The sequence below is a fragment of the Callorhinus ursinus genome, unplaced genomic scaffold (genome assembly GCF_003265705.2).
Source record: "Callorhinus ursinus isolate GAN/ISIS: 27379988/994484 unplaced genomic scaffold, GSC_fseal_2.0 scaffold12, whole genome shotgun sequence".
Lineage (NCBI taxonomy): Eukaryota > Metazoa > Chordata > Mammalia > Carnivora > Otariidae > Callorhinus > Callorhinus ursinus.
The window spans coordinates 31,785,526-31,801,009 of record NW_027397074.1 but is presented as its reverse complement, the minus strand read 5'-3'; the positions used below and the strand labels follow the sequence as shown (position 1 = coordinate 31,801,009).

Genomic DNA, 15,484 nt, shown 5'->3' with positions numbered 1-15,484 from the left:
GATAATGAGTATAAATTATCTTACATTAACACCTGTATTCTTTCTTTCCTTGCATTCACAGAAACAAGACATTCTTAACCAAGTAAGACATTTTCTTTTCTATTAAAATCTGTCTTTTCTTTCTTTATTCTGATGTGAGCTATGAATTTCTCATCCATATCACTGACCTGTACTTCTGCACCATTAAGATTTGTGTAATATGCAAGGCTATATGTAATCCTTATAAAGTTATAACTGACTGATATTTGTTCAAATCAAAGTCTCAAATGGAGAAGTTAATACCTTAATGTAATCAAAGAGGGTCTAGAGGGTGGGCTATAGTTTTGTAGACCCTTGAATTTAATTTTCTAATTTCACCAAAACATGATCAGACTCCAGTAAAATAATTCATTTAATGAAAGTCTTAATTTATTAATTTACAATAGGAGGTTTATAATTGCATGTAGATGCAATTGAAAGGGATTTCTTTGTGGGGAGGATTAGGCATATCTAGTGCTATTAGAATCTGTGAGGGAACTAGAACTGAAAAGCCATTGATCTTTGCCTTTCTGAGAAAAAGAATAACCCAACTGTTGCTTCAGTCACTCTCAGCCCAGTTTCTAAAGCAAGTTTAGAAACTTCAGCCCAGTTTCTAAAGCAAGTTTTGGGTCCATAGTTCAGCAGGGTGCATAGAATTACAACACATTTTGGGCATCTCTGAATGGATTTTTCTATCATACTAGGAATATGTCTTATCAAAATGCATGAGATACTTAAAACCATAATAATGTCTCCCCAGGACAGTAATGGGTATGTACTAGCTTTTTATTCACAAGTGTCCCTATGGCTTCAATGACAGCAAACACTGTGATCTCGTACTCAACATGTTACAGTACAGTGGGTTACACCAGAATGATCTTGATTGGCTTAGATACAGCTCCTACATATTATAGTGTCCTAGGATGAGGCAAGGCTGAAGTGGCAACCCATTGACTGTTAGGACTTTTACTAGTCTCTTTCAGAGGATGACACTTCCTTGATCTTACCCCGACCTCTGTGGAAACCTACCAAATCCCCCAAAGACAGACTACGTGGGCTTTATGGTTTTAGGAGACAACTCTTCAGAGTAAAATGGCTGCTTCAATGCAGGAGGATTTAGCTATTAAAAGATATTTATTGAACACCTTGGTCAACAAACACTCCTTTCTGCACAACCTGCATTCCTACTAGAGGCTGTCTGAAAACTGGTGTCAATATTAGCCCTGCCTTTTCTCGGGGTCAGCAGAATGAGTTTCTTCCTTTACCTTGCTCAGTCTCTGTTCCATATGGAGATGTTTAGTAGGCAAGCAATTTCAGCTGCAGAATAGAAGGAACAGGGAAAGCTGAGGTCAGCCAAAGTGGGGGTTGGGGGGAGAAGGGCGTGTGTATTTATTGCTCTATGGTGTTCTTGGTCTATCAGTGTTCTGTGAGTGTAGGATTTTCTCTTTACATTTCCTGTTAGTAGATGATCCTTGGCCCAAGGCTGAATTAATTTCATAGTTCCCTGGGCTTCCCTTATCTTTGTACTTGGTACTCTGCACTGTAGATTCTGCTAATGTGTATAACCTTTACATTTAGACAACTGAGTTGCTTCCTTCCCTTAATAAGAAACCTGGGAATTCATAACCTACGTTTGGTAGTGCTGCTGCCTAATGTAATATTTTAAGTGTCTTTAACAAGGATATTGACACTGATATAATTATTAGCAAAGATATAAACACCACTTTATTGTAAGCTTTAACTGTCCTCCCAGAACCAAATTCAACCTTTCCCATGAAAGGAAGCATCTGGAAAGTGTAACAGAGAAAACGTGGTTTTAGGAGTCCAACTGAACTGAGTTCAAATCCCACATCTGCCATATATTAGCAGGTTTTGGACAAGTTACTAGCCTCAGTTTGTTCAGCTATCCAGTAAGAAGAGTATTGGCCTTACTGAGTTGTTCAAAGGGTTACATTCTAAAGTGTATATGAAATAATTAGCTCTGTGCCTGATATATAGGTGTTCCATTGATGTTTAAAGGCAGTGGCTGTTGGTCACACTTTAGTGATTTCATACAAAAGTTCTAGAATACACATGAAAAGTGAAAGTGGGAATATCTGAGATACACCACCAACCAATCCTGTCACCTTTATTTTCCGAGCCTCACTTTTCTCAACTATAAAGTAAGAAAAAAGAACTCTGATGTGTCTTTCCAACTCTAAAGTGATTTTCTTCTACCATGAGGTATGAGTGGAGGACCTGAGATGTGATTCGTTTCCCCTGCCGAGCCTGGCCACAAGCCAGAAGGCTGTCCTGGGCCTAGACCTACTGTGTGTGCTGTATCTGTTCCTCTCCCACGACTGCTTAAGTGCTGGGCCAGTTAGTTAGCAAGGAATGGAAGTAACATGGTACCTGGTATTTCTGCTTCTCTGCCCTCTGACTCCTAATCCAAATTCAGTCCTTTTCCTCTTCTTATCAAACCTACAACCAGAGCAGTTTTGAAGACAGACCACCAAACTGAATAATAAAACGCCTTCTCTAATTCTGTATTAATGACCTCATATTGACTATGTACTAATTATTGTTGAAATATATAGTAACCTTCTTTTCAAGATGTGACCTCAGTTAGAATGGAACCATGTAAAAACAGTTTGAGAAGATATTTACTTACTTATGAGCTTAATTAGCTACGTCTTATCATAATTAAACACATCAATTTGAATAGCATCTTACAGGTTTCCTGTAACTGCACTGAGGATCCAATCTTGATGTTGCCAAAAAATATACTATCTTGTATCTATGACAACATGTAGAATTTGAGAATGGGCCATCTGCAGTATTGTATCCTAAATTGAAAACTTAGTATTTGACTGTTTCAAGTGGCTAGGTGATATCTGTCACAGTTGATGCCGTTCTCCCCTAACCTTCTATAATAAACACACAGAAATGTATTTCCTGCTACTCTAGTCTGCCCTCACTCCTGCTCTGCTCTCCTGCCCCTCCCCACTAGCTTTTATAGAAATGCCTCTAAAACAGGAGCATTTTTATACCTCAGGACATTTGCACTACCTGTTTTGTCTATCTGAGATGTTCTTTCTCAAAAATATGCAAAGCTATCTCCCTCATTTCCTTTAAATCTGTATTCAAAGAACAGATTCTCATTTCCTGATCATCAGATTTGAAACTACAGGCACCCCTCCTCGCAAAATATATAAACATTTTCCTTCTTTTTTTTCCCCCTACAACACTTAATACTGTCAAACATTGTACATTTAGCCTATTTATTTTTCTATTTACTTATTCCCTTTGTTAGAAGATAAGCCTCTGGTGGAAGGATTTTCGCATGTGCCAGTAGCATCTTTACCCCAAGAACTAGGGCAGAGTCTAGTACAAAGTGGATGTACCACAAACATTTGCTGAATATGAGAAAATCTCCATCCTGAAACCGCCAGAATAAATTAATGATAGAGTGATGACATTTATTTTCCTTCACTTTGAATTTACTTGGATGAATACTAGTGTCATTTCTTTAGTATTAACAGGGATTTCAGAACAAAGAATCCAGATGGTCAGATATAATAATGAAAGGCATATAGAAATGTGTTTTGAATTTGTGCCAATTTGGCAGCAACATCTGAGCAGCTCCCTCAGTCTGAATCTTTGCAGATTCTCTATGTTACCTCCCTAAGTAGTCTGTGGCTGCTCCTTAAGAAAAAAAAAAATGAAAAAGCAGTTCTCAAAATTTTAAATATTGTGTGGTGTGTATGTCTCTGAGCTTATAGCCAGTTTGATTTTTGAACACTCATTCACTTAAGTCCAGCCCATCGTTTTACATTAGTGTTTCCCATTGATGTGCATATAAGTGATCTCATTCTATTTAAAGGTCACAGTGTTCAAAAACCAATTCTAATGCTCCTCCACGACAGCAGTAGAAAACAAGATACTTAAATTCGGCGATATTCTACTGAATCATGAAATAAGGAAAACATATAGGTGGAGGACGTATCCACTTACAAAAATATCTGATATGCTGGACAACATAGAATTTTTAAAAGAGATTTGAAAATCTTTTACCATACAAGAAAAGAAGGAGATGGGTTAACCAGAAAAGGTGTTGAAGAATAATTCCTCTATGAATTGGAAACTCTGAAATAGCTAATTTTTGGCTGTAAAGAAGTGTGAGTTTTACAACTTTGTAAGCTGTGTGCAATGACCGAAATGTAAAGGAGGGGAGTTTTGCTCCCACCAACACTGTGAAGAAGTTTGAAAGAGAAGTTTACATCGTCAGTAAAACCTAATAGGATGATATCTTAGAAAACTTTCTAAGATATGATACCATAGAAAACTTCATTCTTATTTTGATAATAAGGTTTTATTTTTAAAGTAAAATATCTGTTTATAAATGCTCATGTTCTAAAAGCCGTGATTAGTCAATGTTGCCTGATATAGAACAATAGTTGCAAAATGTCTAAAACACAAAAACTGCAGGCTTGATTCAGGAAGATGCAGTGAATTTTCTGGTTTTCTGGACTAATGAAGAGGAAGGAAAATTAAGATAATAAAAAATCCATTAAACCTCAAACCAGGACTTCCTTTTATTATTTTATTATTTCATTTATTTTACATGTTGTGTGCCCAAGGGCATGTTAAGTGCTTTATATTGATTTATTATTACATTTAGATGACAATCCTGAATGGTTGATCTTATATATCATTTTATATGGAAAAAATTAAGGCTCTGAGCTGTCAGAGAATAAAACTAAACTGCTTTTTGCTTACTGAGCAAGGCAGAGCTGCAGCATTTAATTTTAGAAAGTTTTCCTGAGAAATGAAAAAGAAGGACCAAGGAGTAATGCATTCCTTATTAACAGGGATGCTATACATTTATTCATTTTTTTCTTTTTGGTTGTTTATTTTTCTGGTTTTCATCATTAAATTATAGATGCTAATTTCAAAGAGGTTCTATTTAGGCTATGTACTGCTCTATAAAGAGCACACACTTGGGATGTGGCAGATTTTTTCTTTAAAAGAGCAGACCATTTCCTTGCCCCAAATCACTCAGGTGGCAAGCGGAGATATTGGAATATGACACAAAAGTATTTTATTCTCAAGTCTGTTTTGTTTTTGTTTGTTGGTTTGTTGTTATTGTTTTCCTTTGTTCTCATTTGAAACTCTTGCCTTGAAATAGTTCTGTTGTAAAATATAATCATATCCCAACAGACGATCCAGAGAAAAACTGTCAACAATTCTAGTCCTTTGTTCATATTTTGTCACCAGCTTTCTAAAACAAGTAATCACAATAACCAGAAAGGTTGAACCATGGAATAACTTGTTAAATGCATATAAAAACATCTGAGGTAATGCGGTTTTGAGACTTATTCTTCAAAAATTGTTTGAAATTTCTAACAGACCACTACCTTTCTAAAGAGGTAGTTATTGTTATTCTTACTTATAGATGGAAAAATTAAGGCACAGAGAGATTAATAAATTGCCCACCTTGACACAGCTAGAAGGTGTTGGATCTGAGTGCAGATTCAAGTAGTCTGACTTCAAAACTATGTTCTTGTCAGCTGTTATGTTGGCAAACACAGTGCTGACCCCGAAAGGCTTAGGGCTAAGGAGCAAGAGTGAATACAAATAACCATGCTTCTAACCACAATGCCTCTGAATATGTTTGTTACACAAAGTTTCCATATATGTGTAATAAAATTAACTCCAGGTGTCCCATGAGGCTTCACACATTTGAGGATTGTCTATCGGAGTTGGTTACTAATCCTACTGAGTGTGGATTACTTCTCTCGAGATAGGCCATGGGGTTATGGGTTATAGGTTTTAAGGAACCCTAGTAGCAAGAGTAGGTGTTTCTGCTCAAGAAAACGCATTTGGATATTATGGTCAGGCTTTTGGCCTTATCTGCATTTTTTGGAACCTCAGTTTCATTCGTGGTAGCAAATTGCTTTTCAGAAGTACTTCTGCTACCTGAGGCTATTCTTTCTATTTTTATATTATTCATGGTTTTTAATTATGTGGTTCACTCTACTAGTAGAATTTATTATATTTTGTGGTGGTGGTGATTTCTTATATATGGAAGAAAATAAAGTCTTTTTACTGCTACCAGTGTAAATGTCTGAAATCTAGTTAGCAAGATTAAACTAACTAAAAATGTCAGAATAAGGGGTAGGCAGAGTTTTGCAACCATTAATAAACAAAGTGAAGTTTTTTTGTTTTTGTTTTTGTTTTGGTTTGGTTTTGGCTTTGGTTTGGCTTTTTATTGTCTTGAGATTCGATTAGGTGCAGAAGCATACATATACATGTTCTTAATTGGCATATGATCTCATCTACAAAAATGTACTTTCTCTAGTGATATCCCTGTATGTCATATTCCATTTTAGGTTTATTCAAAATAATATTATAATAAAATTGGTCATTCTGTACCATCTTACCCCAATATAATTACATGGAACAAATACTTTTTCTATCCAAAATAGCAGTTTAAGGAATTCATTTTATTCTCATCTGCCAGAAGTTTGATCAAAATTAAGAACATCAGTCTGCCAAATTTCATTTTTGTCCTATTTTTAGTTTCATCTCAGTTACACTGAACTGGGTAGAAAAAAAAAATGCCCTACACGTGCTTCCTTTGAGGCCCATTGACCTTGCACTCTCTTGATCTGGACAGGTGCGGCTTTATTCCAGATTCTTCTCTGTAAGTCTCCTTGTCCTTTCAAATGGCCTCCTGGATGGGACCCAACACAACCCCACTGGCCTCTTCCATAAGGTCCATATTGATTTCCCAGGAAACATTTATGCGTCACTGTCCCTGCAGTCAGGAGGGTGTTGGCCAAGCCCAGTACAGTACCATTTACTTGACTTTGTCCCAAAGCACCTACACCCTTGTCCTCAATTTTCAGGCAAGAGTCAGATCCTGGTCCACTGTCCTCTGCTCAGAGAAAGCAAGCTCTCCAGGTGGCTCCTGTGAAATTCCCTACTGAACTAGAGGATAGAAGGTGGTTCTCATCACCATTTCCCCGAGTGGACATGGAGAGTCTCAATGTAGCGATGGTTCTCTTCACATAAATGTCTGTTTTGTTTTTTTTTTAAAGATTTTATTTATTTATTTGAGAGAGGGAGAATGAGAGAGAGAGAAAGCACATGAGATGGGGGGAGGGTCAGAGGGAGAAGCAGACTCCCTGCTGAGCAGGGAGCCCTATGCGGGACTCGATCCAGGGACTCCAGGATCATGACCTGAGCCGAAGGCAGTCGCTCAACCAACTGAGCCACCCAGGTGCCCCTAAATGTCTGGTGTTTTGCTTGTATGTTTTTTATAGACCTGCAGTGAGTATGAGTGGGCAAGGATATTGAAATAGGTTTCTTTGAAAGTTTGCATGGGAAGTTTTGGAATTTCATATCAATTGATGTTGGTGTTTTGGTGAAACTTTTACATTAACCCCTTTCTCCAGTTGTCGAGAACAAGATTCACCATTAGAGACAAGGAAAGGAGAAAAGAGAAATTCTTTTATTTCAGAGTATTCATGCTGTGTTCATTTGTGTATTAGCACGTTCACGTTAGTTGCCTGATTTAGTTATAATAGTAACTCTGCAGGATTGGGAATATTACTCCCAATTTACAGAGGAAGAAACTAAGTTTCAAAGAGTAGATTTTTTAAGGGGATACAGATAGTGGGGAGATAGAAATGTCTGACTGGAAAGCTTCTGCCTTTCTTGTTGCCCTGCCACAGGTGAGATTTATATATATCTAAGCACCGCTGTTAGCCTAGGACTGCTCCATGTATTTCTCAAATAGTTACCGTCCTTTTGTGGACTTGGGTATAGAAATGTTTGAGGTCATTTCTACAACTGTTGATTTTGAACTTAGAACATGATCTTAACATTGGCTGAGTTTTAAAATAAATGTTTAATTTTTTTTCCAGACAATAGATTTTGAAGGTTTTAAGCTATTTATGAAGACATTCCTAGAGGCAGAGCTTCCTGATGATTTCACAGCACACCTTTTCATGTCATTTAGCAACAAATTTCCTCATTCTAGTCCAATGGTAAAAAGTAAGCCTGCTCTCCTTTCAGGAGGTAAGTCTAATTATATACTTTAAAAATGTATATGTAGTAAAATCCTTGAAGGGAAAATCAGTATCAAGTTCTCTATAAGAGAAGAGATGATTTGCTTAGGAAATATCTTTCTTTCAGGATTTATACTGATAGTGCAAAATATTTAAAGTGTCTCCAATATAGTAATAGCTAAACACTAGAGAAAATATACTTTATCATTATCCATCACTTGTCATTCAAAGTCTTAGAAGTCTATGTTTAGGTAAAAATTTTAAGAAAAACTTCTGTCAAAACTGGAAAAGTGCTCTTTGAAATGACTAGTTAAATATAGGTAACTTTATATATGAAAATGTAGTCGCAAAGCAGTTCTGTGTAGGAAACATAATATTTATATCACTTCTGTAAATTTCTAACATACTTTCATAGAAGAGTTTTGATTTTTCTCTTAGACACTTATTCTTTTTAAATTTAATATCACCATGGAGATGATTGGTTCTGTCATTATGGGTAGCTTTTCAGAGATGTCTAATGAATTAATACCTGTTGCTAATTGTGTCCAGCTCCATCCAGTCAGGAGAACAAATATCTCACTGTATTACTCTACTGAATGTAAAATAGGTGATTTGTTAAACAGGGTTGGAGGGTTGAAAAACCAAAGAGGAATACTAAGGTAATGCAGAGGTAGAACCACAGGAAGCATGTGCCACTCCTAGGTTGGAGTAATCAAAACTCAGAATCTTGGAAGAAGGACTTCTTTGAACTGGGATGTAGGATTCTGCGGGGAAGGTGTTGCCTGGCAGAACTCGCCCTGGGACTTCTGTGGAGGGTATGACTTCCTTCTGGGTTTGGTAGCTCAGGAGCTCAAGAGGGGAGTCAGACATCTTAGGAGTATCACCATGGTCTGTGCAGGATTGTGTAGCCAGGCTCATTGTGCCTTTCTCAATGTGGAAATGAGCTGGAGACTAGAGCCTGTTGCTCCTTATTTTGTTTGTTCTTACAGTGTGGAGCTTACCAGTGTTCTGGGCTGAACATTTTAAAATGGGACAATTCCTTACTTTGATCTAGAAATTAAAACTTCCTTGTTCTCCCATTTCATGCTATAAATGGATTGCACATACCATAGACTGAATAAAATAATAAAATTGTCTCTTTCATTTTATATGAAACAAAACTATTCTTGTGTATGGAGAAAGAAGGGGGGTACTTTTTGAGATGTTGTGTGTCTGAGTAATTGTGTCAGACTTGGAGAGAAGAGAGGAGAGATTCTAATTAATTAGGTAGGTTTGTAAGAAATTAAAATCTCAAACCTTCTTGTCTCCAAATAGCATGTAGTAAGTATTACATATAAGATGCCAAATTTACAAGGAGTAGAAATCAAATCAGGTTCCAAAATGGAAAAAAAAAAATTAAAGGGTAACAGCTTGTACTTCTTTTGGGACAGCCACATATTCTGCGCAGATCTACTTGTAAGGAGTTGCAAGATGGGCTGTGTAGCTCTCATACAGCAAAAAATAAATCAAACTGGAATTCCTTTTCAAAACTTGGTCTCCACATTTTAAAACATTAGTGCATGGGGTCCTTTGTAGGACTGTTTTCAACCCCATATTCTTTCAGACTTACCTTTGATAGTAAAAAATACATGTATTTTTATTTTTAGAACCCTGCTTTGCCATAATCGAAGTTATCTACATAAGATATATTTGGGTTGAAAAAAATCACAAATAAATTTTGAATAGAAAAGAGCTATAATCTGTTTTGTTTACCACCCCTCCACCCCACCCCACCCTGAGGAGAGTTCACTATATTTCATTACTACAGTACCAACAAGGGTGTGATAACCATTCTTGACGCTGTATCAACTGAAAAATGGTTTCTCAATAAAAGCAAAACTAAATTGGGAAAAATGTTATTCTTGTTAGTGAACAGTATTCAAGTATTGGAGATATGGTAAATGTAAAACATTTAGTTTTTATAGAACAAAAATTTTATTTATTTATTTATTTATTTTTTAAGATTTTATTTATTTATTCATGAGAGACAGAGGGAGAGAGAGGGAGAGAGAGAGAGAGAGAAGTAGAGGGAGAAGCAGGCTCCCAAGGAGCAGGGAGCCCGATGCGGGACTTGATCCCAGGACCCCGGGATCATGACCTGAGCCGAAGGCAGACGCTTAACCATCTGAGCCACCCAGGCGCCCTAAAACAAAAATTTTAAATAGTTAGATGCATAAAAGTTGTGTGTGTGTGTGTGTGTAGTTGGTTTTTGTTGGAACTTGTAGTAGCTACTGATCCATCTGGTATTTTGTGTAGTGAATGATTTTTGGGGGGAATATTTTGTTGCAGTGTAAGTGCCTCTTATCACCTACTTAAAATGTTAGATGATTCTTTCTACTGTTCCCAAGTTGGGCTTTTAATTTTTGAAGATATCCCCTAATGCTTTATCTTTCCGGCTTTCTCATAACCTCTTCTGCTTCATTGTGAATGTCAGGTCCCTAATGCCTCACATGTTTGCCAGCCCAGTGACTAACTTCTGATTTTACCTTCATCCCCAGAATCTATCACCTGAACTATTCTCTTTACAGAATGGTTGAATCATTTGGAACCTTTGTTTTTTGGCAAGTGGCTCATATACCCTTGACCATGAATCAATATTATGAGTTCATATTTCGGGCCCTTCAACTTGAATACTGAGAATAACCAAAGGGAAATTTCATAAATATGCAGATTGTTGCCTCTGCAAATTCTTAACATCCAATTTTAACATGGCCTTAATACCACTTCAGCTTTTTAAAAAAATCTACCATAAAAAGTATTTATTCTTGATACTGTCTCCTAGCTCAGTTAGGCTAAAATTTTCAAACTTCCTTTAGTTTATTCAAATCTTTCCCCTCATTCTCAATAGGTTAATTATTTTTCATATCATACAAAAAATAGGCACTAACATAAAATACCTCAATTATTCCCCATACAACCCAGACATGTTTCTTCAGCTCACAGAGAATATGTATTAACTATATTCCAGATGGAGCTCTTCCTTGGATGTTCCATAAGGAATCGAACTAAATGTGTTTGAAAGTCAAATAATGCTATTCTGCCCACACCTGCTTCTTTCTCTCTTGTCTCTTGGTGAATGGAACCCAAGTATCTATCACTTTAACAATCCTAAAATCTTGGACTCTTCCACCCTGCACCGCCTCATGCCTCATGTTTAGTTAATCACAAAATGCTCTCTATTGCTCATTATAACTTCTCAAACATTCTGCCAGTGTGGGTATGATCCATCATTGTTTGTGTTAGAGAGTAGCCATTAGCATGGCTCCCAGCTGGGCCCTGACGTCCCATCTCCACGATATGCTTTCTAACACTGAAGCCTGATTAGATTCGTCTTGGGTTTCCAAGTTTCAGGCCTTCACTATCACCTTATGGAAAGTTTTTTAAATTTTTTATTTTTCATGTAAACTTAAATCCTTGATAGTTAAAGTGGATTAAAGCAGCGTTGCTTTGGTGAAGGGAGGGGGGTGCAGGAGAGATGTAAGTACAGGAAGTCCCAGCCACTGGCCTTCCCACACCTTTTGAGACTCCCCCCCCCCCCCCCCCAAGATGGCTTTAATGCCACTCCAAGGCCTGGGCATTGCAGTTAAGAAAATGATAAAATCTGATTTTCATAGTAGTGAGCACAATGCCATGTAGCTTGTTGACCTGCCTACAGTCCCAATTCTCTCTCTCTTGACCCATGCAACAGACCCTTTACATACCAAAGGGTTTGCTGTGACTTAAGTCTGCTGTGGTCTCTTATCTCACAACAAAACCCAACTCCTTCAAGTCTCAGCGAATGTGTCACTCTAGTTGAATAGCACCTGCTGGGATGGGACACCTGGAGTGTGCCACTGGGAAGCAACGCTGGCAACATGTAAAAGTCACACCTTCTTCTTCTTGTACAAGAACTGGTGTGTCCCTCTCCTCCCTAACTCCCACCTAGACCAGCTCTGCACGGCAGCTCTGGGAATGAACCACCTTCAGCTCAATGATCACTGGTCTTGTATAGGGTAGCGGTTAATGGTACTTATTAGTAACTTCTACTTTCTCTAAGAATGTAGTAATTAAAAGAGAATGGAATTGATTTGTTAACTGGTTCAAACACTTATACTGTATATTTCTGTTTGGCTCCACAATGTCTAAAATGTTGACTCTATAACAGTAAATGTCTGTTATTAGCTATAGGTTAGGGCAAGTGTTTTTTGTTGTTATTATTAGTTTTATAGGGCAGAAAAAAAGAAGATTTCCTAGCACCCTTTATATCAGGTCATGTAGTGACTTGTCCAGTTGTAATTCTTAATTATTTATTTTATTAATTCATTAATTCATGCAGTCCACTGTTCTTTTTTTTTTTAGAGGCGTGGGGGAGGAGCAGAGGGAGAGGGGGAGAGAGAGAGAAAGGGACGTGGGGCTCAATCTCACAACCCTGAGATCATGACATGAGCCGAAATCAAGAGTCAGACATTTAACTGACTGATCTACCCAGGTGCCCCTCCACCATTCTTTTTTTAAAAATAACTTATGTGCCAGAAATTGCACCAGAAAACTGAGGATCCTTTAGAGCCACACAGAAAAAGATAGTCAATTAGGTGATCAGTCATATTACAATAAAATAAAAGTTGTCATCTATTTATCAAGATCATCTGAGATTTTAATCATAAATTGAAATTATGTAGTTTAAGTAGAGGTAGGGACAGGTACTTGTAGGAGAGCATGGAAGGGAGTTTCAAGAAGAGAAAACATGTACATTTCAACTCCAAATTAAAAAAATAAATGCCCCATGAAAGTATAGTGTGTGAACTGTAAGAAACTCCTTATTATTTCATTCATAAATATTTATTTATTTTTAAATTTTTAAATAAATTTTAAATCCAGCATAGTTTACATACAGTGTTATATTAGTTTCAGGTGTATAATACAGTGATTCAACAATTCTGTGTATTACTCAGTGCTCATCATGACAAGTGCACTCCTTAATCCCCATTTATTTCACCCATCCCTCCATCCACCTCACCTCTGGTAACCGTCAGTTTGTTCTCTATAATTAAGAGTTTGTCTCTTGGTTTGTCTCTCTCTCTTTTTCCCTTTGCTCATTTATCTTGTTTCTTAAATTCTACATATGAGTGAAATCGTATGGTATTTGTCGTTCTCTGACTGACTTATTTCGCTTAGCATTATACTCTCTAGCTCCATCTGTGTTGTTGCAGTTGGCAAGATTTCATTCTTTCTTATGGCTGAGTAGTATTTTATATCATTCACAAATATTTATTGATCACTTACAATGTGCCTACCCACACACACTATTCATATTTCAGTGAGCAAAATGAAACTACTTCCCTTCCTCTATAGTCAATTACATTTTAGTAAATAAGTAAAAATATACATAGCGTGTTGGAAGGTAAGGTAAGGAATGCTATTAGCAAACATTGGTTAGATAGAAAGTACAGGTCGAAACTGAGGATGACTGGGAGCCCCGAATTTCTCATGAATGACTGAAACTGGGATATGAGTCACAAGAAGACCATTTTAAAAAAAAAGATTTTATTTTGATTTATTTGAGAGAGAGAGAGAGAGCACAAGTGGTGGGGAGGGGCAGAGGGAAAAGGAGAAGCAGACTCCCCACTGAGCAGGGAGCCCAACATGGGGCGCCTGGGGCATCCCAGACACCTGAGATCATGATCTGAGCTGAAGGCAGAAAGGTAACCAACTGAGCCACCCAGGTTCCCTGAAGATCATTTTTGATGGTCCCAGATTAGATGGTAGTTATGACCTTGGAAGTACCATCATGGCTGGAGGAAGGGTTGGCGGAGTTGTCCTGGCAGGGGCAGAGTCCTGTGGCCTTAGGAGTTAGAAGAAGATAGGCTTGCTGAGTACCGAGAGATCTGGGTCTATGCCTTGAATCCTTGGGCCAGGGCCGATGAAGTGACTGGAAGAGAGCATCTGGAGAAGAGGCCAAGGAGGGAGCCAAGGCCCTATGGTGAACCTGGGGAGTTGTTACACAGTTTGAAGCCAGTGGGGTGGAAGCTATCATGAAGGTACGTGAGGCTTGAAGGTACAGAAGAGTCAAGATATTTAAGATTGAGAATAATAACAGCCACCTCTGAAAGAGTTAAAGCATTTTATTTTTGGTCCCTTTCATTGCCCATCCTGTATGGCAATAGCTAATTAATTTATGCTATTAAGCCACAGTATCATTAGTGAATGTAATTCTTTTATGTTTTCAGTACAACCAGAGAGTCATACCACAGGTAATATTTTTAGGCAGAAAGGGAGAAAGAATTTCTTTTTGTCTATAAGGAAGTTAATCAAATTAAGGACAGAAAATTGTATAATGAAAATGAGGTATTTGAACCCTTGGGAAAATGTTGTTTTGCCAAATGACCTTCCTGGATATTCTTGCCAAAAGACACACTTCATTAATTGTGCTGAGAAATTATTACTCTTATCAGGACTGTCTTGAGGATATTAAAAATATGTGTGTGTGTGCATGTTCATGCATATTTTCACTATAGGTAGCTTTATAGGTCTTTTGTGTCTAATAAACTACTAAAGTTTCCACAATACAAAAAAGGGCAGACAAGGTCCCCCAAAACACAAACTGAACAGAGTTCAAGGCTTGTGTGACTGTGAGATAGGGAGCTTGTTGGCACATAGTAGGCATTTAAGATACATTTGTGCATTTGTTAATGTTGGTAGACTTACATACCTACATACAAGGGCTCTAGAAATAAAGATAATTCCTATCCATTGACCAATAGGCATTTATCTACATCAACCATTACATTTCTTATGCTTTTATGGCACCAAATTCACTCTTCTAATTATTATTATTTGTAGTAGTAGTAATCCACAAATTATTTTACTCCAATAAATCTTTTATCCTGAAACTCTGAAAACTATTCATGGAAACCATAGAAAAATCCTCACTTCAAGGCCCTATTCATGATAAAATTACTGTCAGTAAAGGAAAAGTTCCCCCAAACCTCCCCTTTAATTATTAAATGGGTTTGAATATATTGGACTTTATTATATAGGTTTCTTTATTCTTCTATCTGAATATTCTAAGTAAAATGCTGATCTTCAAATTTGCCATCTTTACCATTAGATTTATTTACCCACTGTAAAGGGATTTTTGTATTTTCAGTTCCATGTTAATGATTGCATATTAAATGATAGTATTATCTTAAGATTGTGGCACTGCCATGTTCATGAATATTATTTATAGCTTTTTATTCTAATAAAAGCAAATATGATATTTAGTACTTTTCAGAGTCCAAAAACAGTCATAACTTTTTTCTTTTCTTTTCTTTTCTTTTCTTTTCTTTTCTTTTCTTTTCTTTTCTTTTCTTTCTTTTCTTTTCTTTTCTTTTCTTTTCTTTTCTTTTCTTTTT

The 15,484-nt window shown here is 37.0% G+C and overlaps 1 protein-coding gene across 9 annotated transcripts in view; it reads left to right on the top strand.

The window, feature by feature from the left end:
- Nucleotides 1-15,484, top strand: part of DGKB (diacylglycerol kinase beta) — a 710,493-nt gene that overhangs the window by 157,669 nt on the left and 537,340 nt on the right. For 6 of the 9 annotated variants that reach the window (XM_025873280.2, XM_073898900.1, XM_073898902.1 and 3 more), the window contains exons 4-5: nt 62-82; nt 7,929-8,082. In XM_025873280.2, coding sequence (XP_025729065.1) covers nt 62-82; nt 7,929-8,082 — 175 coding nt within the window. The remainder of the gene's footprint in view (nt 1-61; nt 83-7,928; nt 8,083-15,484) is intronic. The other 3 variants (XM_025873283.2, XM_025873279.2, XM_025873282.2) reach the window with 1 other exon arrangement.